Source organism: Cebus imitator, unplaced genomic scaffold (genome assembly GCF_001604975.1).
Source record: "Cebus imitator isolate Cc_AM_T3 unplaced genomic scaffold, Cebus_imitator-1.0 Scaffold177, whole genome shotgun sequence".
Lineage (NCBI taxonomy): Eukaryota > Metazoa > Chordata > Mammalia > Primates > Cebidae > Cebus > Cebus imitator.
Window position 1 is genome coordinate 1143877 of NW_016107492.1, and position 26369 is coordinate 1170245.

At 38.4% G+C, this 26369-nt stretch overlaps 1 protein-coding gene across 6 annotated transcripts in view; it reads right to left on the reverse strand.

Annotated features, from left to right (window-relative positions):
• Positions 1-26369, reverse strand: part of HERC6 (HECT and RLD domain containing E3 ubiquitin protein ligase family member 6) — a 67069-nt gene that overhangs the window by 18224 nt on the left and 22476 nt on the right. For all 6 annotated transcript variants that reach the window (XR_005202894.1, XR_005202895.1, XR_005202896.1 and 3 more), the window contains exons 9-15: positions 25727-25848; positions 24553-24612; positions 21287-21380; positions 16383-16572; positions 11893-12047; positions 1221-1334; positions 480-587 (exon numbers count right to left, since the gene is read on the reverse strand). Coding sequence is in view for 3 of the 6 variants with exons in the window: in XM_017545106.2 (XP_017400595.1) it covers positions 480-587; positions 1221-1334; positions 11893-12047; positions 16383-16572; positions 21287-21380; positions 24553-24612; positions 25727-25848 (843 nt within the window). In the remaining 3 variants the exon portion in view is untranslated. The remainder of the gene's footprint in view (positions 1-479; positions 588-1220; positions 1335-11892; positions 12048-16382; positions 16573-21286; positions 21381-24552; positions 24613-25726; positions 25849-26369) is intronic.

Below are 26369 nucleotides of genomic sequence, written 5' to 3' on the forward strand. Positions count from 1 at the left end.
ACCTTCGTATGTAAATGCTCTTTAACCATTTTAGGGTAACCAAGTGCCCTGACTGATAAGGAAAAGCTCTTTTTTACCTAATTCCAGGAAATGACTTTGGAAGGAATGATAAGATTAGAAATATTGACATACCACAAACCTTAATGAAAATAACATATGAAATTATTAAATAAAAGGTTGATGGGAAACAATGAAAGAATTATGTGGTTGCCACTTGAACCACTCATGAATTTCAGAGTGAACAAGAGTAAGACAATCAGAAATAATGCATTGAAGTATGGACAGCTGAAAAGAAATTGAGACTGGAATTTGCTGTAAAATACTTCAACAAAAACAGTAACAACAACAAAAGAAAAAAAGTGATAAAAGTGTGGCAAAATGTTGATAATTGCTGAATCTTGGTCATGAGATTCATTACACCACTGTCTCTATTTTATATATGTTTAGAATTTTTCAACTAAAAAATAGGGCATACATACCCACATCTTTAGATGTGAATCAGCTTGCAGTAATTTAATTTTGGATAGCAAATTAAAGATAAATGGAAAATCACCGAAAATAACAGGACTGGGGGTTTCTGCAGGTACCTAAAAAATAAACAGAGATAATAGTTTTGATAACTAAAAACAATTAAAAAATCTTAATTCCTTTACCTTATTGCTTTTTTGGAATCTGGTTTTTGTGGTTCTTTGTTTTTCTGAGACAGAGTTTTGCTCTGTCGCCCAGGCTGGAGTGCAGGGTCATAAACTTGGCTCACTACAACCTCCTTCTCTCTGAGGTGGGAGGATTAAGCTTAAGCAATCCTCCCACCTCAGCCTCCTGAGTAGCTAGGACTACAGATATGTGCTAATACATATTTGTATTTTTTCAACAGAGACAGCATTTTACCATGTTGCCCATGCTGGTCTCAAACTCCTGGGCTCAAGTGATCTGCTTACCTTTGCCTCCCAAAGTGCTGGGATTGCAGGTGTGAGCCACTGCACCTGGCCTCAGAAATCTGTTTTTAAGAATCCAAATTACTTAGAAACAAAATTTCAAAAGGTGCACTTGTTTTGTAACTAAAATATGTTTAACTTTTCAATGATCATAAAATTTAGCAAATTTATCATTGCAAAAAAAATTTCAAATCTTGATTTATCGAAGGAGTACCTTCACAGCTACTTACAGTAATGTGTCATCCCTTATATGAAAATTTTCAGAAGTAAAAATGTCATTCTTACCAGGTGGTTATCCCGAGAGAGCTGTCTTCGTCTCTCTGTATAAAAGTTTAATAAGTTGGAGAGTTCATTTATGTTGAAAGTATCTTCTGGTAGTCGACAATTAGTTTTGTTTACCTTAAAGAGAATATAACCTGTGAATTTCATTTTCTGTCAATAAGTGATTTAATCTATGATATCTAGATATATATGTATGGCTGTTACATAGATCATCATAAGAGAGCTCTATGAACTAAAAACATTTGTCAATGTTGAAGTAGAGTTCTAGAAAATTTCCATTTTCTGAGCTATAATTTCCTCAATTTTCATGAAGAAATGTTATCAAAGATAAGACACTGACAGTGTGGATTAGGAAACTAATCTTTAGGGCATAGATTTACTGGAAATAGTTTCTAGATTTTGAGAATAAAAGCACCATAAAAGTCCAAGGTACTTTTAACAAATTAAGCACTTTGTTTTTGTTTTAGTCCATTAATTAATAAATATTAACTTGGCACATACTATTTTGTCAAGCATGGGACAAACCATTAGATTAAATCCTGTCTTACACAAATGAATGTGAATCTATTCCCATAAAACTGTATTTGCAAAAACAGGAGACTGCCCTTGAGTGTAGATTGACAACCTATGGTCTAGTAGGTAAAAACAGCAAGTTACCAGGCATTTAGAATACAGTTTCTGATTGGGGAAGAACTTAAAATGTTCAAGAAGGCTTCTTAGAGGAAGCATCAATGATCTAAATATGCCTCCATCACACAAAATTAATTCAAATAATAGAAAATGGTAAATAAGAAATTTAAGAATATAAATTAAGGAAATAAAAAACAAATATATGGGAATGAGATCAACAAATGAAAAGACTGATTCTTTAAAAAAGAAAAAAACAATTTCCTGGTAAGAACTTTCAAAAAACAAAATTACAGATAACCAGTATCAAGAATGAAAAATGGGGTGAAACTACAGTTTACAATTAGATTTAAAAGATAAAAATAGGATATTTGAAAACTTAGATAAAGAGACAAATCCTGGGGAAATACCCACCAACACAAGAAAAAATAGAAAATCTCAATAATCCTGTAGCAGTTAAATAAATTAAACCCATAATTTAAAAAACTTTTTACAAAGAAATTTCCAGACCCAAAAGGATTTATTGATTTGTTCTACCTATCATTTAAGGAAAATGACAATATTACACAACCTCTTACATAAAATAGAAAAAGAATATCCCCCAGATTATTTTATGAGATCAGCATTACCTAACCCAGAAATCTGAGAGGGGCATTATGAGAAAGGAAAATAACAATCCAGTCTCACTCATGAATATAGATGCAAATATGATAAGTAAAATATTAGGAAATGGAATCTTTGAAATCTATAACACATTGTGAGCAAGTTGTGTTACTTCAAGTAGACAAGGTTAAAACAGTTGAAAATCCATCTGTGTATTTTGCCATCATATGCAGAAAAAGCATTCAATAAAATTCAGTATCCATTTATGATATTAAAAAACAAAACCCTTAGCAAACTAGAAATAGAATGAAGTTTCCTGAACCTTTTAAAAACGTATCTACAAAAATCCCACAGCAAAACATAAAACTGAATGTTAAGGTTTTCCCTTTGAGATAAGAATAAGATTATAAAACATTATACTGGATGTCCTAGCCAATGAAATAAGTAAAGAAAAATAAATAGGAACAAAACTGTTGCTATTTCAAGTTATATGAGTCTATACAGAAAAAATCCACAGGAATCAAGAGATTAGCATTACTAGGTAAATTTAACAAGATTGCTAAAAACAAACATAATGTACAAAAATTACTGCATTTCTCTACATCAATGACAAAGTTAAAAATTTAACTTTTAAGAGAAAAAGTAGATGAATTTATCATCAAAATCAAAAACATTTGTGCTTCAAAAGACACCATGGTGAAAATGAGAAAACAACACATGGGGAGTCCGCTAAGATGGCTGAATAGAAACAGCTGTGGAATGCAGTTCCCAGTGAGAGAGATGCAAAAAGTGAGTGATCTCTGCATTCCCAAACGAGGTACCAGGTTCATTTAAAAGGGACTGGTTGGACAGTAGGTATAACCCAAAGAGGGAAAATTGAGCCAGTACAGGGCACTGCCCCACCCAGTAAGTGCATCTGATGGGAAGATAGGGGGCTCTCCCCCTCTGGGATTCTGGTTCAGATACTGTGCTTCACCCAAGCCCTCTGCAACCCACAGAACATGAGATCTTTACCGGGCTGAAAAGTGCATGTGAATTACCTGAACAGAGCTGAGAAGCAACCCTGGCTGATGCCACAGGTTTTTAGCACAAATCTAAGTGGATGGATTTGCCAACACCAAGAAAGCCTGTGGGATGGAGCCACCCACCCCCAAGAAAGAAGGAGCACTGAAAGCAGGGAATCAGGTGATATGGCTAGATGGGTCCCTCCCCCACAAAGTCCAGTGAACTGAAGCCCTCTTCCTTGAGAGTTTCACAGATTGAGCTTGGTGGGGGAAGGGCAGCCGCCATTGCAGAGGCAGGTCTAATCTTCCTGAGTAAACAAAAGACACAGGAAATATACTCAGCAGCTCTACTGAATCCCTGGCAGCCCAGCAACGCCTCTGCAGTCAGACAAAGGAAAGGCTGCCTCACCAAGCAGCTCCCTGAGATGAAAGCTAGATAAACCCATGAAGATGGGAAGAAACCAATGCAAAAAGGTTGAAACCATCAAAGACCAGAATGTCTCTCCACCAAGGGATCACAACTCCTCACCAGCAAGGATACAAAACAGGATGGAGAACAAGTTTGATGAATTGACAGGAGCAGGCTTCAGAAGTTGGGTAAAAACAAACTTCTCTGAGCTAAAGGAACATGTTCTAACCCAATGCAAAGAAACTAAAAACTTTGAAAAAAGGTTAGACAAAATGCTAACTAAACAGCTTAGAGGAGAATATAAATGACTTGATGGAGCTGAATAACACAGCAAGAGAACTTCATGAAGCATACACAAGTTTCAATAGCTGAACTGATCAAGCAGAAGAAAGGATATCAGAGATTGAAGATCAACTCAATGAAATAAAATTAGAAGGCAAGAAAAGAGAAAAAGAGTGAAAAGAAATGTACAAAGCCTCCAAGAAATGTGGGATTGTGTGAAAAGACCTAATCTACGCTTGATTGGTGTACCTGAAGGTTATGGGGAGAATGAATTCAAGCTGGAAAACAGTCTTCAGGATATTATCCAGGAGAACTTCCCCAACCTAGCAAGGCAGGCCAACATTCAAATCCAGGAAATACAGAGAACACCACAAAGATACTCAAGAAGAGCAACTCCAAGGCACTAATTGTCAGATTCACAAGGGTTGAAATGAAGGAAAAAATGCTAAGGGAAGCCAGAGAGAAAGGTTGGGTCACCCACAAAGGGAAGCCGATCAAACGCACAGCAGATCTCTTGGCAGAAACCCTACAAGCCAAAAGACAGTGGAAGCCAATATTCAACATCCTTAAAAAAAAGAATTTCATATTTAGACAAACTAAGCTTCATAAATGAAGGAGAAATAAAATCCTTTACTGACAAGCAATTAATGAGAGATATCGTCACCTCTTGTAAGGCCTGCCTTACAAGAGCTTCTGAAGGAAGCACTAAACATGGAAAGGAACAACCAGTACCAGCCACTGCAAAAATGAACTAAATGGTAAAGACCAATGATGCAATGAAGAAACTGTGTCAACCAATGGACAAAACAACCAACCAGTAACAAAATGGCAGGATCAAATTCACACATCATAATAATATTAACCTTAAATGTAAATGGCCTAAATGCCCCAATCAAAAGACACAGACTGGCAAACTGGATAAAAAGTCAAGACTCATCAGTGTGCTGTATTCAGGAGACCTATCTCATGTGCAAAGACACACATGGACTCAAAATAAAGGGATGGAAGAAGATATACCAAGCAAATGGAGAGCAAAAAACAAACAAACAAAAAAAAAAACAGGGGACTGTTACTAGTCTCTGATAAAATGGACTTTAAACCAACAAAGATCAAGAGAGACAAAGAAGGGCATTACATAATGGTAAAAGGATCAATATAACAAGAGAAGACAACTATCCTATATATATACACCCAATACAGGAGCACCCAGATACATAAAGGAAGTTCTTAATGACCTACAAAGAGACTTAGACTCCCACACAATAATAGTGGGAGACTTTAACACTCCACTGTCAATATTAGACAGATCAACGAGACAGAAAATTAACAAGGATATCCAGGACTTGAACTCAGATCTGGAACACATTCAACAGCACTTTATGCTAAAACTCTCAATAAACTAGGTATCGATAGAACATATCACAAAATGATAAAAGCTATTTACAACAAACTCACAGCAAATATCATACTGAATTTCTGGCACTGTCTAGACAAGGATGCCCTCTCTCACCACTCTGATTCAGTATAGTATTGGAGGTTCTAGCCAGAGCAATCAGGCAAGAAAATAAATAAAGGTTATTCGGTTGGGAAAGGAGGAAGTCAAATTGTCTCTATTTGCAGACGACATGATTGTATATTTAGAAGATCCCATTGTCTCAGCCCCAAATCTCCTGAAACTGATAAGCAACTTCAGCAAAATCTCAGGATACAAAATCAATGTGCAGAAATTACAAGCGTTCCTATGCACCAATAACAGACTTAAAGAGAGCCAAATCAAGAATGAACTGCCATTCACAATTGCTACAAAGAGAATAAAATACCTAGGAATACAACTAACAAAGAATGTAAAGGACCTCTTTAAGGAGAACTACAAATCACTGCTCAACGAAATAAGAGAGGACACAAACAGATGGAGAAACATTCCATGCTCATGGTTAGGGAGAATTAATATTGTGAAAATGTCCATACTGCCCAAAGTAATTTAGAGATTCAACACTATCCCCATCAAGCTACCTATGACTCTCTTTACAGAACTGGAAAAAACCACTTTCAACTTCATATAAAACCAAAAGAGAGCCCACATAGCCAACACAATCCTAAGCAAAAAGAGCAAAGCTGGAGGCATCACGCTACCTGACTTCAAACTATACTACAAGGCTACAGTAATCAAAACAGCATGGTACTGGTACCAAAACAGAGATATGGACCAATGGAACAGAACAGAAGCCTCAGAGGCAGCACCACACATCTACAACCATCTGATCTTTGACAAACCTGACAAAAACAAGCAATGGAGAAAGGATTCCCTGTTTAATAAACAGTGTTGGGAAAACTGGCTAGCTATGTGCAGAAAGCAGAAACTGGATCCCTTCCTCATATCTTACACTAAAATTAACTCCAGATGGATTAAAGATTTCAATATAAGACCTAACACCATAAAACCCCTAGAAGAAAACCTAGGCAAAACCATTCAAGGCACAGGCATAGGCAAGGACGTCATGACTAAAACACCAAAAGCATTGGCAACAAAAGCCAAAATAGACAAATGGGATCTAATTAAACTTCAGAGCTTCTGTACAGCAAGAGAAACAATTATTAGAGTGAACCAGCAGCCAACAGAATGGGAAAAAATTTTTGCAGTTTCTTCATCTGACAAAGGGCTAATATCCAGAATCTACAAAGAATTAAAACAGATTTACAAGAAAAAAACAAACCCATTCAAAAATGGGTGAAGGATATGAACAGACACTTTTCAAAAGAAGATATACATGAGGCCAACAAACATATGAAAAAAATGCTCATCATCACTGGTCATTAGAGAAATGCAAATCAAAACCACATTGAGATACCATCTCATGCCAGGTAGAATGGCGATCATTTAAAAATCTGGAGACAACAGATGCTGGAGAGGGTGTGGAGGAATAGGAACATTTTTACACTGTTGGTGGGAGTGTAAGTTAATTCAACCATTGTGGAAGACAGTGTGGCAATTCCTCAAAGATCTAGAAATAGAAATTCCATTTGATCCAGCAATCCCATTACTGGGTATATACCCAAAGGATTATAAATTGTTCAATTATAAAGACACATGCACACATATGTTCACTGCAGTACTATTTACAATAGCAAAGACCTGAAACCAACTCAAATGCCCATCAATGATAGACTGGACAAAGAAAATGTGGCACATATACACCATGGAATACTATGCAGCCATAAAAAACGATGAGTTCATGTCCTTTGTAGGGACATGAATGAATCTGGAAATCATCATTCTCAGCAAACTGACACAAGAACAGAAAATCAAACACCACATGTTCTCACTCATAGGCAGGTATTGGACAGTGAGAACACATGGACACAGGAATGGGAGCATCACACACTGGGGTCTTTTGCAGGGGCAATAGGGGAGGGACAGTGGGGGATGGGGAGGTTTGGGAGGGACAACATGGGGAGAAATGCCAGATATAGGTGATGGGGGGATGGAGGCAGCAAACCACCTTGCCATGTATGTACCTAGGCAGCAATCCTGCATGATCTGTACATGTACCCCAGAACCTAAAGTACAATTAAAAAAAATGGGAAAACATTTGCAAATTGTATACTGATAAGGGACTTATAATATATACAAAGAACTCTTACAACTCAATAATGCAAAGACCAATAAACTAATTTAAAAATTGATGAAAGATATGAATAAACATTTCTCAAAATAAGATACAGAAATGGGCAATAAGCATATGAAAAGGTCAACATCATTAGCCATCAAGGAAATACAAATCAAAATCACAAGGAGATACCATTTCCCACTCACTAGGGTGACTATAATCCAAATGGCAGATAATAACAAGTGTTGGCTTGAATGTGGAGAAATGGCTGGGTGCGGTGGCTTATGCCTATAATCTTATCACTTTGAGAGGCAGAGGTGGGTGAATCACTTGAGGTCAAGAGTTTGAGACTAGCCTGGCCAACATAGTAAAACCCTGTCTCTACAAAAATACAAAAATTAGCCAGGTGTGGGGTGCACACCTGTAATCCCAGCTACTCAGGAGGCTGAGGCAGGAGAATCACTTGAACCCAGGAGGTAGAGGTGACAGTGAGCCAAGATCGTGCCGCTGCACTCCAGCCTGGGCAACAGTGAGACTCCATCCCCCCCCACAAAAAACAAAGAAGACTGTGGAAAAACTAGAACTGTCATACAGTGCTGGAGGGAACACAAAATGGTACAGCTGCTTTGGAAAACAGTCTGGCAGTTCCTCACAAGATTAAACTAGCGTTGCCATATGGCTCAGCAATCCTTCGTATATACCCAAGGGAAATGGAAACATATGTCTATGCAAAAATTTGTACAGACATGTAAATGGCAGCATTCTTCCTAATAGTCAAAGAGTGGAAATAACCCTAATACCCATCAAATGAGGAAGGGATAAATAAAATTGTGGTATTTCATATAATGCATGATTTATTATTCATCAATAAAAAAAGAATGAAGTACTCCTACATACTCCAACATTGATGAACCTTGAAAATATTATGCTAAGTGAAAGAAGCAAGCCACAAAAGACTACATAATGGGTGATTCCATTTACGTAAAATGTCCAGAATAGGCAAATCTGGAGAGACAGAAGGTAGATTTGTGATAGCCTAGGGCTGGGGTGAGAGTCAGAGGATGGGAGTTGGGGGGAGAATGGGGAATAACTGCTAAAGGGTATAGGGCTTCTTTTCGGGTGATAAAAATGTTCTAAAATTGATTGTGGTAAAGGTTATACAATTCCATGAATATACTACAAAGTATTACATTGCACATTTTATTAATTTTTATTTTTTTAAGAAATAGAGACAAGGCCTCACTATGTTGCCCAAGCTGGTCTCGAACTCCTGAGCTCAAACAATCTTTCCACCCCAGGTTCTCGAAGTGCTGGGATTACCAGTGTGACATTGTATATTTTAAATGGGTGAATTATATCTCAATAAAGCTGTTTATTTTGTTTGGTTTTGTTTTTTGAGACAGTCTCGCTCTGTCGCAGGCTGGAGTGCAGTAGCACAATCTCATTTTACTGCAACCTCTGCTTCCCTGGTTTAAGCGATTCTCCTGCCTCAGCCTCCCAGGGAGCTGAGACCGTAGGCACGTGCCACCACGTCCATCTAATTTTTGCATTTTTAGTAGAGACAAGGTTTCACCATGTTGGCCAGGATGGTCTCAATCTCTTGACCTTGTGATCCACTCACCTCAGCCTCCCAAAGTGCTGGGATTACAGTTGTGAAATAAAGCTGTTTTAAAAAGATATATAATCACATAAAAATATCAAGTATTCAGGATTTATCTAATAACAGACTGCAAGACTTCTACATAGAAGTCTTACATATTATTGTAATATGTACTTCTTACATATTATTGTAAGAAATTGAAGAATGAAATAGAGAGCTATGTCATGATCAGACTTAGAAGACTCAATAATGTAAAATAGTCATTCTCTCTCCAATTGTTTTATAGATTCATTTCACTACCAGGTCAAAAACACAATCAAAAGCCCAACAAATGGAAATTTGTGGAATTGGAACAAAAAGGTAATTCTAAAGTTTTTATTGAAGTTTAACAATAATACTGAAGAAGATAAAAGTTGAAACTTATTCTATTACATGTCAATATTTATTATAAAGATACAGTAACTTGTACGGTGTTGTATTGGTACAAACATAGATTAACAGCCAAATGAATACCTGATTTTCAACATAAGGAGTACTACAAAGAACCAGGGAAAGAGGTGTATTTTATTAAGAAGTAAAATTATCCTAGAAGGAAAACAAAACTTGGATATAAGAAAAATTCCCTGCTCTGACACCCTATATATAGTAAGAGAGAATGAAACCCAAAAAGAAAAAAGCAAAGAGAGAGAGAGAGAGAGAGAGAGACAGAGAGAGAGGATTGATGACAATGTTTGGGTCCCAGGATGTATGTCTGAAGTTAGCATGACCTAATATTATGCATTCTCTATGACAACATTAGTAAAACAAATATAGTCGTCCACTTGTCCACAATGCTAGAGACCATTCCATAACTGGGACCAAATATTATGTTTACTAATTGCAGCTTAAGACAGTAAATTACAATGTAATCGTCTTAGTAATTCATTATTAATTAGTTTAATAGCTTTTCTTCCTAGGTACAAGAACATCAAAGCATAAATCCTTGGAGTATCATTAATGACATCACTTAAGAGTTTCTCAGAATCTTAGGCACCACTCAGGCCTACTGGATCAGAATCTGCATTGTTTAACAAGATCTCAGATAACTTACATGCATATCAAAGTTTGAGAAGTGCTGCCCTAGATGCCTTTGGCATTAGTGTTCTCATTACACTGGTCTACACCTCTGGAATTTAAGAGCTCTTCTGTGAATCACTGATCACTGTGGGAATTCAGACACTCACCTATAACATGCTTATGTCCATCTTTAGATCTAGTCAAGAGCCCAGTCAGATTTCTATTTATTGGGATTACCACCCAAGGCAGAATGAGGATGATGTAACCAAGCTCAATGACTTCTGGATACCACTGACTTCAGGTATCTCTACTAAAACAAACTTTGCATTTTTGGTGACCCTAATGTTGACACAGCCATAGAGAATGTGGATACCAAATCCTAACGGCCTCATTTGATATTTCTACAGTGGGATTTAGCAAATATTCTGATATTGACAGACTGAGTTGATACAGCAGTATCCATTGGGCCCTTTCTTTGTTTGGGCCATAGTCCTCTGTGAACTTTTCTTCCTTTCAAGACAGAGTTTCACTCTTGTTGCCCAGGCTGGAGTGCAATGACAGGATCTTGGCTCACTGCAACCTCCGCCTCCTGGGTTCAAGTGATTCTCCTGCCTCAGCTTCCTGAGTAGCTGGGATTATAAGCATATGCCACCATGCTCAGCTAATTTTGTATTTTTAGCAGAGACAGGGTTTCTCCATGTTGGTCAGGCTGGTCTTGAACTCCCGACCTCAGGTGATCCACCCGCCTCAGCTTCCCAAAGTGCTGGGATTACAGGAGTGAGCCACCACACCTCACACGCTCATAAATCTTAAATGTGCATCTTGGTGAGGTTTTACATACATACTTATTTGGATAAGTACTGTCCAGGTGGTTACCTATGCCTCAGGTTGTTCCCCTATGCTCCTTCCAAGACAACTGCCTTTCCCAAGAGGTAACACCATTCTGCTTTCTGTCATTATAGATTAGCTCTGTTTTTAAAATTCATGCAAAAGAAGCCATAGAATGTAATTTTTGGTGCACTTTTTGTTCATCACTATGTTGATGAGATTCATCCATGTTGCTGTATGCTGTTACATGTAGCAGTAACTTCAATGTACTTTTCTTTTCCTTTTTTTTTTTTTTAAGATGTGGTTTTGCTCTGTCACCCAGACTAGGGTACAGTGGCACAATCCTAGCTCACTGCTACCTCAAACTCCGGGGCTCAAGCCATCCTCCCACCTCAGCTTCTAGAGTAGCTAGAATTACAGGCACAGTGTACTTTTTCTTAATGAAAGAAGTCCATTAAAAAACATCTTAAGTCCTCAAAAGTTTCTCAACTTCTAATCCCTAATTATTTTATGCCAAACATTTCCCTTTTCTATATTCCTTTAAAAAATATTTGATGACTCATGATTTTTATTTGACTTCCTAGAAATCCAATGGTTGAAATTTAAGGGATTTTAATTGAATAAAATAGTACATACATTCCTTTAGAAGAACCCTTACCTTATGCAGTTTTTTCATCATTCCTAAAAGAGCTTTAATATTACAGTGATCCTGTTTGGTTTCATTCCAATGACACAGCTGAGAGATGACGGCTGCTTTAAGCATCTGGACCAGTGGGCTCAGAGAAGATTCTTGCAAAAATGCCCAACACTTCTCTGGGGGTGTAAAATTAGCCATGAGAAATATGATTTTCCTACCATCCCCCAAATCCCTCAGTTTCTACTGGGCTCTTTAATGTACAAAATAGATAATATTTTACATTTCTGATGGTATAATTTATAAATATCTTTTTAAAGTACATCCTGGACAACACTTAATGCTCACAGATGTGGAATTTTTTTTCTCTGTTTAAGTATTATTAGAATTTAAAAAATCTCAAATTCAGGATTTGAAGAAATTATTTGATGACTCACATTTATGCTTAATTGATCTCACAATTTTCAAACTGACAATTGTATAGGATATCTATAAAATCTGAAAACATATAGGTGAATACAAAAATACAGACACACATATGTAATGTCATCAAGGACAATTTTAATCTTTTCTTTTTTTGAAACGGAGTCTTGCTCTGTTGCCCAGTGGCGCCATCTTGGTTCACTGTAACCTCTACCTCCCAGGGTCAAGCAGTTCTGCATCAGCCTCTTGGGTAGCTGGGACTACATGTGCGCACCACCACACCTGGCTAATTTTTGCATTTTTAGTGAGCCAGGTTTCATCATATTGGCCAGGCTGGTCTCCAACTCCTGACCTTGTGATCACCTACCTTGGCCTCCCAAAGTGCTGGGATTACAGGCATGAGCCACCACACCTGGCCAGACATTTTTAATCTTTAAAAAATAAAAAGATATTATCTATGTTTTTAGATTTTATGAACACCTAGTACATGGCCATGTAGTTTTAAAAATAGCCAATTATTATATTTTAATATTACTGAATTGCAACATGGATTTGGAATGTGGAACCTTTAAATTCTCAGAACAATTCTCAGAAAACAAATCCATTTGATGTTAAAATACACTATCAAGCTAATATAATTAAAACAGTATCACCCAGATATATAAAAAGAGATTCCATAAGTAGACTCAAATGCACATGGGACTTCAATATATAATAAATATGGCACTGCATATTAGTGGGAATTAAAAAGATTCAATAAATGTGTGGGGAAAATTAGAAACTGATCTAGAAAAAAATAATGTTTAACCAAGATAAACTTCATATGGATCAAATATTTAAATATAAAAATGAAATAACAAAAATTATAGCAAGAGGATGGGAATTATTTTAGTTATACTTAAGTATGACCCCAAATCCAGAAACCATAAAAGAAAATATTAATATAGTAGGCTACATTAAAATTTAAAAAAATAATTATGCATGGCAAAAATACCACAAAGTAAAAAAACCATTTTTTAATAGCCTAAATATTGTAATTTATATTGATAAAGGATTAATTGCCTTAATAATTAAAAAGCTTCTAAAATTAAAAAAAATACTAACAACCAATGGGAAAAGAGCAAAGAAGGAAAAACAATAGTGGAACCACTCTCACTTTCTTAATGGGAGTTATAAGCCAGGTTTTATGCAGAATTATGGTTTGTCATTGACTAGGGTGTGCTGGTGCAGTTCAACCCACTTTTCTGAGCTGAAAACTAACCCAGAGTCACACAGCACACTAAGCACCTGCTCTCCCATTGTTCCTATCAGATAAATCTCTGACACTGGACCTTTTAACCCAAGAATTATTTAAGGCATTTTTCAGATCATGAATTCCAGCAGAATGGCTGACACCAACTGTTCTGAAGACCCTCACCTAAGAACTGACTCAGCACAGGAATGTGGGTTCTTCATCTCCCTATCCCTGACTTTACCCCTCACTTCTCAACCAATCAGTGATCACTACACTTTAGGCCATCACCTGTATCCAGACTCCTTAAAAACCCCAACCACAAACCTCTTGAAGAGGCATATTTGAGGTTTCCTTTCATCTCCTCATTTGGTTGCCCTACAATTATTAAACTCTTCCTCTGCTGCAGCTCCTACTCTTTTAGTGTATTGGTCTGTTACTGTGCAACAGAAAATCAAACCTGGTGGTCCTGTAATAAGAGTTCACAGAATATGATATACAAAGAGATCTGTGATATATGAAAACCAGCACAACCTCACTCTTAATAAGAAAAATTCAACTTAAAATTAAAAGTTTTTTTCTCAGAATGGCAAAGATTAAAGTTTGATAACATGGTTGGAAAGTAATGCATATTGATACTCTCATAATCATTGATGAAATGTAAATTAATACATCCTTTGTCAGTACTGACAGGTTGCCAAACTCTAGGAGTGCAATTTATGTAGACTACAGTGTGAATGACAACCAAGTTGGGTGACATGATGACCCTGATTCTGTAGAGGGTCATTTGGCAAAATATTTCAAAATTAAAATGTACATACAATTTGACTTAGTGATTTTGCTTTCTGGAATTTTTCCTGCTTGTGTAAATTTATATATGTACAATGAAATGCTTTACATTAGAATATTCTTCAGCCATTAAATAGAATGAGGCAATTCTATACATTCTCTAACAGAATGATCTCCATGATATCCTGGTTAGTGAGAGAAAGCAAGTTGTGGAAGAGTAACTTTAATAATTTGCTACCATTAAAAACAGAAAGAATACATTTGTATGTTTATATATATATATATAGAACATCTTTCAAAGGTTACACAAGAAACTAGAACTTGTAGCTACCTCTGGGAGGGGAACTGGGTGGCTTACATTTCATTGTACATATCCTCTGTACCTTTTTGTTTTCTTTTTTTGAGATAGGATCATGCTCAGTCACCCAGGCTGGAGTGCAGTGGTGTGCTGATAGCTTACTGCAGCTGTCAGAGGCATTTGAACCAAAGCAACTGCATCTTGAATAGGGGTGGGTAAAATAAGGCCGAGACCTATTGGGCTGCATTCCCAGACAGTTAGGTATTCTAAATGACAGAATGAGATTGGAGGTTGGCACAAGATATGGGTCATAAAGACCTTGCTGATAAAACAGCTTGCAGTAAAGAAGCCAGCTAGAACCCACCAAAACCAAGATGGCGAGGAGAATGACCTCTGGTTGTCCTCACTGCTACACTCCCACCAGTACCATGACAGTTTGCAAATGCCAGGGCAATGTCAGGAAGTTACCCTATATGATCTAAAAAGGGGAGGCATGAATAATCTACCCCCTTTTCAGCATATAATAAAGAAATAACCATAAAAATGCACAACCAGCAGCCCTGAGGGGCTGCTCTGCCTATGCAGTAGCCATTCTTTTATTCCTCTACTTTCATAATAAACTTACTTTCACTTTATAGACTCTCCCTGAATTATTTCTTGTGTGAGATCCAAGAACTCTTGTTTGGGGTCTGGATTGGGACCCCTTTCAAGTAAACACAGCCTTAAATTCCTGGGCTCAAGTGATCCTCCCACCTCAGGCTCCCAAGTAGCTGGGACCACAGGTGTGTGCCACCAGGTATGGCTGATTTTTTAAAAAATTTTGGTAGTCAAGGGGTCTCACTGTGTTGCCCAGGCTGGCCTCGACCTCCTGGACTCAAGAGATCCTCTCACCTTGGCCTCCCAAAATGCTGGGATTAAGGTGTAAGCCACAATGCCTGGCCCTCTATATCTCTTAAGTGCAGGAGCCCAGGGAAATTTACCCCAAAATATAGTACCCTGGTATGCTGATTATTTTAAGTTAAAGGCCCTTGAAGGTCAGCAGATGCTGGAAGAGGCTTTTCTCTGACACTCCCTTATCTACTTTAAGACTGGACCCACCACAGAGAAAAGAATTGCCTTTCATCCCATCTCTGAAATTTCATTATCCGTCACAGAGAAGATACTTTTTCAAAAGATAATGTCTTTTGACTCATTCCAATTCCAAGGAGAATCATTTACAGGTTAATTTCTGTTTCCTGGGTTCACTCATTCTCCCTAATAATCATTTACTACTCTTCAAAAGAATTGTCTACATTCCCTACTTCCCCCTCCTCTATGTAGAAGGGCATATAAACATCTATACCCCACTGGGTTATTGGGTAATCATTGAACTTTCAATATTCACTAAAAACTATAAAAGGACATAACACAGTATTGAATAAAGTAAATAATAACACAAGGTTCAATGTTTGTTTTTTCATCATCTCTGGTCCAAATGCCTAAAGTTTCAAGATAACATGAGCCAAAAATGTTTAAAGTATGGATTTATCTTGATTGAATATTTTATGGCTACCAAACTCTGATGTTAAAGCCGCATCTAAGTCTAAAAACTACATGTGCTTTGTATGATAAGATTAATAACTATAATAGCTTTAGATTATTAATCTTTTCAATAATTCACATGCCATGTTCTCAAATATATGTGTACTTTGAAATCTTCTATCCAAAATTTGCTACAACACTTCAGAGAGTGACTCTACATTGAGAGTACAGATAAAGTTACATAAAACTTACTTAGGACTTGCAAAGATTTGTTACTCATTTCACACACAGCCTTTGCAAATGGAATCACCAGGTTCTTCCAGTTCTTAGCATCATGCATCACAGGACATTCTGGGAGCAGGAGGAAAATTGATAAAGCTTCTTGGTGGGGGGAACGGCATGGAAGACCTCTGAGCAGATTGTCCTCGAGACATGTAGTTATCTGTGCTCAAAATAGGATCAGGGAACAGACTCAGGATATATTACATACAGAGTATTGTGAAAAGCAAGCTATGAAATTAGGGGTTTCACTCCACCATATTCCAGTTAGAATAACCACTTAGTCATTCTGAAACCTGTTGATGAAACTCAATAGTGACGGAGTTTCATCACTCCTTCCATCCCAAATGCCCCTGATGTGGTACATGAGAGCCATCCTCCTCATTTATATCAGGCTGCCTGAAGAAAATAAAATGAAATCCCATGAGCATGGATATACGGAGTGAATTATGGATTCAAAACTAATAAAAAGCCCTTCAAAAGCAATGTATACAGATCACACTAGTATTCCTCCTTCTAGAAGGAAGAGCTATCCCCGGCTCCTCTCCTCCCCACACACAATATCCTTTTCTTTTTTTTTTGTTTTCTCATATATGAGTAGACAAATTTTCAGAGCAATGATAGCTCTAAATTTTTATATTACTTATTTTATTCAGAGGTAAAGTTTTGTCTCAGAGTGTAGTGACTCAATTATAGCTGGAGTGCAGTGGCTCAATCATAGCTCACTGCAGCCTCAAACTCCTGGGTTTGGGCAGTCCTCCAACCTCACACTCCCAAGTGGAGTGCACTGCCACACACAGTTCATTTTAGAAAATTATTTGTAGAGATAGTGTCTCACTATGTTGCCCAGGCCAGTCTCAAACTCTTGGGCTCAAGCAATACTCCCACCTTGGCCTCCCAAAGTGCTAGGATTACAGGCATGAGCCACTGTACCCAGCCTAGAAGTAAACTTTTAAAATAGGACATATGTAAAAACATATTAGTGGGAATAAACCTGTATGATACTATTTATATTTGTTTGAACACTCATTGAATACTTAAAATGTGTCAGGTAATCTCATGTAAATCATTTTATTTAATCTTATCGATAATCCTATAAGATAACTTTTGTTTTGTTTGTTTTTACCTTGTTTTTACAGATGAGCAAGGAGAGACTCAAAGGAAGTTAGAGGAAAGAGATTACTCAACTAGAAGATGACCATGGCAGTACCATGGTTGTAAAATCTACCATGGCAGAGAAAATGCCATATGTTCACCTTGCAGTCATTTTTCATTTTCCTCCTGGGTTCACAGGAAGATGGCAGCCCCCAGCTCCTCTGCAGTTAGGCAGGGCCATGTGACTGAGTCCTACCTCACCAATGTGAGAGAAAGTGATGCGTGACACATTAAGGCCAGGCCATTAAAACCTCTCATGGGACCCTCCATACTCACTTCCATCATCTATTAGCCAACTCAAAAGACTGAGTGGAGGATTTTACTGCCCCAGGGCCTAGAGACGCTGGAAAGAAGCCTGAGTCAGCCCTGCATGAACCTGTGCAAAGTTGTCTCTAACCTCCAACCCTTGTTGGACTAGGATGTTGGAAAATATTTTATTGTGTTAAGCCACTGAGATTTGGAAGTTGTTTGATACAGCAGCTAGTTGCATTTATTCAACCTAATAGATCTATGTTCTAGAATTACAGTGTCTGCCTCTCATAAGGGTAAATAAGTGATATATGCAACAATAAACTGTGATGTACTATATATTGTTTTTATTACATTAAAATTCTTAAAATTTGTTTTTTCACATGTCTAGCAGAATATGGTTTCTGTGGAATGCCAGTAGGTGTTACACTGAAAAACAGCATCACAATGTCAAATAACTCCAAGAATAATAGGGTCAAAGAGATTTCTTTTAGTGTATGATGCCATAGAACCTTTGATTTCCTAATGTGCATATCATGATTCCATAATAGTATGCAGTGTTCTCAAAGTTGTTTCATCAAGAACGCTTTTTAATGAGGTTTTTCATGAAGGTACTGTCACTTGGAACTCATACCAGGAAGAGTACCCCAAATTATCTCCCATATCACCTAAATAAATTCGTTTTAAAAATACACTTCATAATATTTGCTATTATCACTTCATCTTGAAAATAAAAATATTATTATATCTACAACACATTAAGGAACAGTTTCCCCCTTTCCCTTTCAAGTATAAGGAACTACTCAGACCCAGCAAAATGGTATAAAGATTATTTTACTAACTGAAGACATTTGAGGTACGGTCAATATAGAAAGACAGCTTTTTGGAGCTTCTTTTATCTAACTAATGCAGGGCTCATCTAGAAAGAAGTTCTTGTACATCCTCCATTGTGGAGCTTTACTGCTAAAAAGGAGACCAATCATTCAGATCACTTGCATGTGGATGAGAAATTGCATAGACAAACAAACATTCTCATAAACTGTCATGCCTTCCATTTGTCTCCATAAAATCCCATTTGTTCTTCCCATAGGAGCCCTTTGTCCCTTATCCCTTTCCTCCATCAAGTTGGTTTATAAACTCTTATCCCTAGTTGTTCAGGGAACTTCTTTATCTGAATGCTCCACATGCAAGCGTGCAAACTTATTTTTTTTTCCTTCTGTGCTATAGGCTAAATATGGTCCCCAAAATTCGTATGTTAAAAACCTAACCCCCAATATGATAGTATTAAGAGGTGAGGCCATGGCCAGGCACAGTGGCTCACACCTGTAATCCCACCAGCACTTTCGGAGGCCAGGGCTGGTGGATCACCTGAGGTCGGCAGTTCGAGTCTAACGAACACAGAGAAACCCATCTCTACTAAAAATACAAAAAATTAGCCAGGCTTGGTGGCACATGCCTGTAATCCCAGCTACTTGGGAAGCTGAGGCAGGAGAATTGCTTGAACCTGGGAGGCGGCGGTTGTGGTTAGCCGAGATCGCACCATTGCACTCCAGTCTGGGTAAAAGGAGCAAAACTCCATCTCAAAAAATTGGAGCTCTCATGAATGGAATTAGTGTCCCGACAAAAAAGAACCCAGCAGCATCTTTGCCCTTTCTACTGTGAAAGGAAAATAAATCTTGGGTCCTCAAAATCACCAAGCTAAAGGGAAAAGACAAGCTGAGACCTGCTTAGTGCAAACCTGCCTCCCATTCTATTCAGTTACCCCTCTGCTCACTGAGATAAATGTATATCTGATGCCTCTTTTGGAGAGGCTAATCAGAAACTCAAAAGAATAAAACCATTTTTCTCTTATCATCTACCAAAGACCGGGAAGCCCTCTTCTCTGCTTTGAGTTGTCCCGCCTTTCCAGGCCAAACCAATGTTCATCTTACAGATGTGGATTTATGCCTCATGTCTCCCGAAAATCTATAAAACCAAACTGTGCTCCGACTGCCTTGGACACATGTCATCAGGATCTCCTGAGACTGTGTCATGGGCATGTGTCCTCAACCTTGGCAAAATAAACTTTCTAAATTATCTGACCCGTCTTAGATATTTGGGGTTCACACTGCCATGTGATGACACTGAAAATATGGTCATCTATGAGCCAAAAAGTGGGCCTGAACCAGACACCAAACCTGATGGTACCTTGATCTTGGACTTCCCAGCTTCCAGAACTGTGAGAAGTAGATGTCGCTTGTTTAAGCTACCCAGTCTACAGCATCCTGAGCACTGAGGCATTCTGTTAATTATCAATATGCAGCGACCCCCTCCACCAACTCAAACCTGAGGCAGTAGACAAAAAGCAAGTTTTCTTCCTAATACAACCCAGAATCACAGAATATTAAACTGGAATAGATTTTAAAGCTGAATTCAACAGGTAAAGAAAATGTGACCCAAAGAGAAGGGATGAGGTAGTAACAGATTCAACTCAAATAGATGGTGAGTTTCATCTCAGAATAGAGAAGGGGCTTTTCAGTTTATCAGTCCAGGACAAGGTCCTGCTTCCCAAACCAATGCTCTTTTCCTACATCATAGTAGAGATTATCCACCTCTCAAGCATTGCTCTTCTTATATTGAAAATAAAAATGTTGTATCTATTGTACATTTAAGGGTTCATTAAGAAAATAAATGTCAGCCCCAATCATAAACTACCTTTGCAAAAGTATGACAGTAAGAGAAATCTGACATGGTTGACTATCTTGCTGCCAGCCTCACAGGTTGGCTGTCTTTTCTCATTTTTGGGCATGAGCCAAGCTAACTTTGGGAGAAATTTAGTTTATAGTTTAAATGATAACAGCTGGTCCCAAAAACGGAATTGTTCTTGTAAAACTAATGAAAGCCCACCAAGTTAGGATGAGAGGGGCTTGAATTCTAAATAATTACCAGCCATTATTCTGGAGGTTGTAAGATTTGCAACTTCCTCAATTATTCTTGCAAATAACATCATTATGGTAGAACCTAAGATTGGCCTTTTGAGATGTCACTTCAGGTTTTTGCATTTCTGACAACTGGATGACCCCACCTGGACCGACCAACCAGTCCTATGGCCCCCACCCAGAAACTGACTCAGCACAAGAGGACAGCTTCTATTCCCTATGATTTCACCTCTGACTCAGCTTGTCAGCACGCTCCCTACCCTAGTCCCCTGCCAACCAAACTATCTTTGAAAAGCCCCTAAGCTACAAGCGTGAGCCTTCAGGGAGACTGATTTGAGTAATAATTCTACCTCCTACGTGGCATGGCCAGCCTCATGTCAATTAAACTCTTTCCTTACTACAATGTCATGGTCTCAGTGGGTCGATTTTTGTTTCTGCAGTGGGCAGGAAGAACCCATCGGGCAATTACAATCATAGTCCCCTCTCATCCAGCTTCCAACAAAATTAAACTGCAATCGTATCTGTTCTATATCTCAAGTAAGTATTGGCTATTACCATGGAAGAAATCCATTCTTTCTTTGTTAACTTCTTGAAGGTGTCTCTTGCCATTTCTAAGTCCACATCAATGGAAGTCGTTTCTCCAGCTCCTCTTTGGATACAAGAAATGCAAGAAACCACATAAACAGAGGGAAAGGGATATTTCTAAAGTTCATATGTCATTTGTTGTTTTATTTTATTAAATATAAGATACAAACCTTTTTCTTATAGCTTGCCTTCTTTCAAAATAATCAACTCACATGACATAAAAAATATATAGTTTATGTTCTCCTTGTTAAAAGATAGTAGATAACAATTTATTATCTCTATAGCGCCTACATCAAGTCTGGGCTGCCGTATTAACAAAGTTTTACGTGCTGAGTCTGAGAACGGAAACCATCGGCCCCTCACTCAGTTTGTACACTAAGAACTAGAATTACCTACTCTCCACCCTCCTTACCATTTATATTTACAGAACTTTGCAATGCCACTGTTTTTTTGTTTGTTTTTACTTTACTCTTCCAGGAAACTTTTGTCCAAGCAAATGGCAATTGTTCATCATGGGAACTTCCTGAAAGACCCACTAACGCTTCAAGGGAAAGTATCAACAGTTTATGCCCAAAGATCTTTGAATCCCTTATCTCAAAATCCTTGCCTTGCTGTTTCCACCCATCCTGGATTGTTGTCATTTACCCAGTCCAGATCAAACCTCCAGCCTTCCCTCTCACATTGAAAGACCTCCTTAAACCAAACTCCCAATTGTCAATAAATTCTGACCTGGTTTTTCTTCTCAGAAACACTACCAAAGCCTTGTCTAGGTGTGCTGTTCTCTCTGGCCTGTCTTATCAACAAGTTGTTTTAGTGATATTTGAGAGGCCAGCATTCAATAAGCCTAACAATTTTAAAATAATGCATTATCAAATATTGTATGCCATCTGCAGTGGGTCATGCCTGTAATTCCAACACTTTGGGAGGCCAACGTGGGAGGATTGCTTGAGGCCAGGAGTTTAAGAGACCAGCCTGGGCAACATAGAAGAGAGCTTGTCTCTACAAAAAAATAAAAAATAAAAAATTAGCCAGGCATGGTGGTGCACACCTGTAGCCCCAGCTACAAGTGAGGCTGAGATGGAAGGATAGCTCAAGCCCAGGAGTTCAAGCCTACAGTGAGCTATGATCAAACTACTGCATTACAGCAAGGGCAACGGTGTAAGACGTCATCTCTAAAAATTAAAAAAAAAAGGCCAGGCATAGCGGCTCACGCCTGTAATCCCAGCACTTTGGGAAGCTGAAGTGGGTGGATCACTTGTGGTCAGCAGTTCAAGACCAGCCTGGCCAACATGGTGAAACCCTGCCTCTACTAAAAATACAAAAAAATTAGCTGGGTGTGGTGATACATGCCTATAATCCCAGCTACTATAGAGGTTGAGGCAGGAGAATCACATGTACCCAGGAGGTGGAGGCTGCAGTGAACCAAGATCACGTACATCACTGAACTCAAGCCTGGGTGACAGAGAGAGACTGTCTCAAAAATATAAATGAAAATAATAAAAATAAAATTAAAAAAGAGGCTGGGTATGGTGGCTCACACCAGTAATCCCAGAACTTTGGGAGGCTGAGGCAGATGGATCACCTGAGGTTAGGAGCTCAAGATCAGCCTGGTCAACATGGTGAAACCCCATCTCTACCAAAAAATTAGCTGGATATAGCAGTGCAAACCTGTAATCCCAGCTATTCAGGAGGCTGAGGCAGGAGAATCGCTTGAACCTGGGAGGCGGAGGTTGCAGTGAGCCAGGATCGCACCACTGCACTCCAGCCTGGGAAACAGAGTGAGGCTTCATCAAATAAATAAATAAAGGAAATGAGTCAAGTGCAGTGGCTCATAACTGTAATCCCAGCACTGTGGAAGGCCAAGATGGGCAGATCATGAGGTCAGGAGATCAAGACCATCCTGGACAACATGGTGAAACCCTGTCTCTACTAAAAATACAAAAATTAGCTAGGCGCGGTGGCTCCTGCCTGCAGTCCCAGCTACTTGGGAGGCTGAGGCAGGGGAATTGCTGGAACTGGGGAGGCAGAGGTTGCAGTGAGCCAAGACCATACCATTGCACTCCAGCCTGGCCACAGAGCAAGACTCCATCTCAAAAAGGAAGGAAGGAAGGAAGGAAGATAGGTTTTCCCTTTGCTAGATTAACTGATCAATAGTAATATTAGGGCTAAAATATTTATGCAAATACTAAAACAAAGTATTATTAATTTCTCCCTTAAAATATATTCTCTTTTGCAGACTTTGATATCTTAGGAGTTCCTCACTCCTGGGAAGTAAGCATGGATGCTTTTTCACATTAAGAAGATAATACTCTTCACATAGAAAAGATTTTTCCACATGTAGCAAGAATTAGCCTGAGGTGAAGTTGTTGGAATCCAAGTTCTTCTAGTCCCACAAGCCGCCTGAGAATGCAGCTGGGTTAAGAACTAATGGGACTGCCACAGGGGTTGGACAAGGGCAAGTAATAGCAACAGGGGTTAAGTGAGTGCCACCTAGTGGCCAGGAGTGGGTACAAGATGTGTATCATCATATTTTGAACCAGTGAGCAAATTTAAGGCCAAGTTAACGAGAGGGACAGGACCTCACCAGGCAAAGGAGAACCCATATGAATGACACCAGACAGACCAGCAAGGCATCAACCTCCAAAGAGGCAGAGGGCAGCCTAAGACCCCTTTACACTGCTATTTCTCCTTCTTGTCTCTTTTACACCAAGGTGCCATATTGGAGAAATTGGAGGAAGGAGCAGAAATAGAATAACCAAATATCAAGCATTAAAGGAATTGTTTAAACTATTGGATCAGACCAAATGTTAAACCAAATGGAGCAAAATCAGATTTTCTTCTGTAGCAGTGAGTTAAAGACAACATAAATATGTTTTTAATTGATCGTACACAGCAAAAATTGTAAAGTGTACACTTGGCTTCTAAGTACTAAATGTGAGATTTCGTTGATCACCTGTATATACAGAGATCCTGAGAAAACACCATTCCTTGTAATTGGACAACAGAGCAAAGCAGTATGAAGGAAGTAAACAATGTTAATTAGAAATTATAACCTATAGTGATCTAACAGAAAATTACTTTATAAAATGAAAGAATTCTATAACAACCTACAAAGTTCTCTGTGTTGGACTCTGTAGGCAAGGATAACAAAATTCACAAATTAAACTTACTTGAAACATATCATTTTACATATTTTCCAGTGTTTTAAATGAAGGTAAATCTTATGTAAGTATTACCTTTTCTTTAAAAAACTCGCAGTCAGACAAGCAGGGGATGAAAATATCATTCTAACTTCACTGTAAAAGTAATAACAAGGGGTAAGTCACAACATACTATAAAACATGCCTTTTAAATCTTAGTATGTCTGCAGCCTGGGTAACATGGAAAACCCTGTCTCTACAAGAAATACAAAAATTATCCAGCTTGACCAACATGGTGAAACCCTGTCTCTACTATAAATACAAAAATTAGCTGGGCTGTAGTTGCACGTGCCTAGAAACCCAGCTACTCAGGAGGCTGAAGCAGGAGGATCACTTGAACTCAGGAAGCAGAGGTTGCAATGAGCCGAGATTGCGCCACTGCACTCCAGCCTGGGCAACAAGAGTGAAACTCTATCTCAAAAAAAAAAGAAAAAAAAAAAAAACAAAACAGAATGGGCTAGCAAAGAAATGAGAAATGGTAACACTGGAAGTGTTAGAGATTGTGCCACTGCACTCCAGTCTGGTTGACAGAGTGAGACCCTGTCTCAGAAAGAAAAAAAAATTAGCCAGGCCTGGTGGTGTATGCCTGTAGTTGCCATTGCTTGGGAGGCTGAGGTGAGAGGATCACTTAAGCCCAGAAGTTCAAGGCTGCAATGAGTCATGACTGTGCCACTGCACTTAGCCTGGGTGACAAAGGCCCTATCACAAAAAATAAAAAAAAATCTTATAATGTCAGAATAAGTAACTGATGATGTGGAATCATTATTAATGAAAATAACTACTCTCTTAAGAGTCTCCCAAATCCTGGGTATACTTTGTTCATATTATTTCTAAATCTCACCAAAACCCCTTATAGTTGATTTGTTCAATTCATATAGGTTTAAATAAAACCTATCCCTGTGAGGACTAAAACTCATAAAACTCCAAAGGGTGAACTATGAATATATGAAAACAGTCCACCTTATTGAAGGCTTTGTAAGCTTTTTTACTCCTGCAACTCCGTCACCTACAGCACCTGGGATATCACATGTCCTCCATGTATCTGTAAATGAGTACATCGATGACCTAGTGACATTAAGAGGCTCTAGAAGAGAATCATGGTCAAAATACAAATACCTTCACAATAAACCCAAACCCTCTTGCTTTGGATAAAATGACCGAGGCCTCAGAACCAGATAAAAGCAGCTTATAATTTATCAGACGGAGCCACCTTTCAGCCACTCCATGTTCAGTACTTCTTGTTTTCACTGCTATCCACTTTTCTGCCAAGGACTGGGTAATTCGGCTTATTTCTGGCAGGGTTTTCCTGGGAGCACTTGTGGAACTAGTATCCTTTAGGAAAGGAAAAAAGAATGATCAGGAACACACACACACGTTCAGTAGTAAATTATACAGTAAATCATCTGGCATGGGTGGTAAATAGGCACTGTCCTCTTGGGTTGTAGCATTTGGTGGGAGGAGCTTTGGCGTCAGTTGGGTAGGGCTATTCCATCTCCTAGCCTGGGCCACTTCGCTTGGTCTGAGCCTTAGTTTCAACATTAAAAAAAAAATATATTGAACACAGGGCTTCAAACAGATATTTGTAAATCAATATTCATTGCAGCATTATTCACAATAGCCAAAAGATGGAAACAACCCATGTTCATCAACAGATGAATAGATTTTTAAAATATACATATAATGAAATATTATTCAGCCTAAAAAAGAAATGAAATTCTGGCCAGGCACAGTGGCTCATTCCTGCAATCCCAGCACTTTGGGAGGCCAAGGCAGGCGGATCACCTGAGATCAAGGAGTTTGAGACCAGCCTGGTCAACGTGGTGAAACCTCATCTCTACTAAAAATACAAAAAA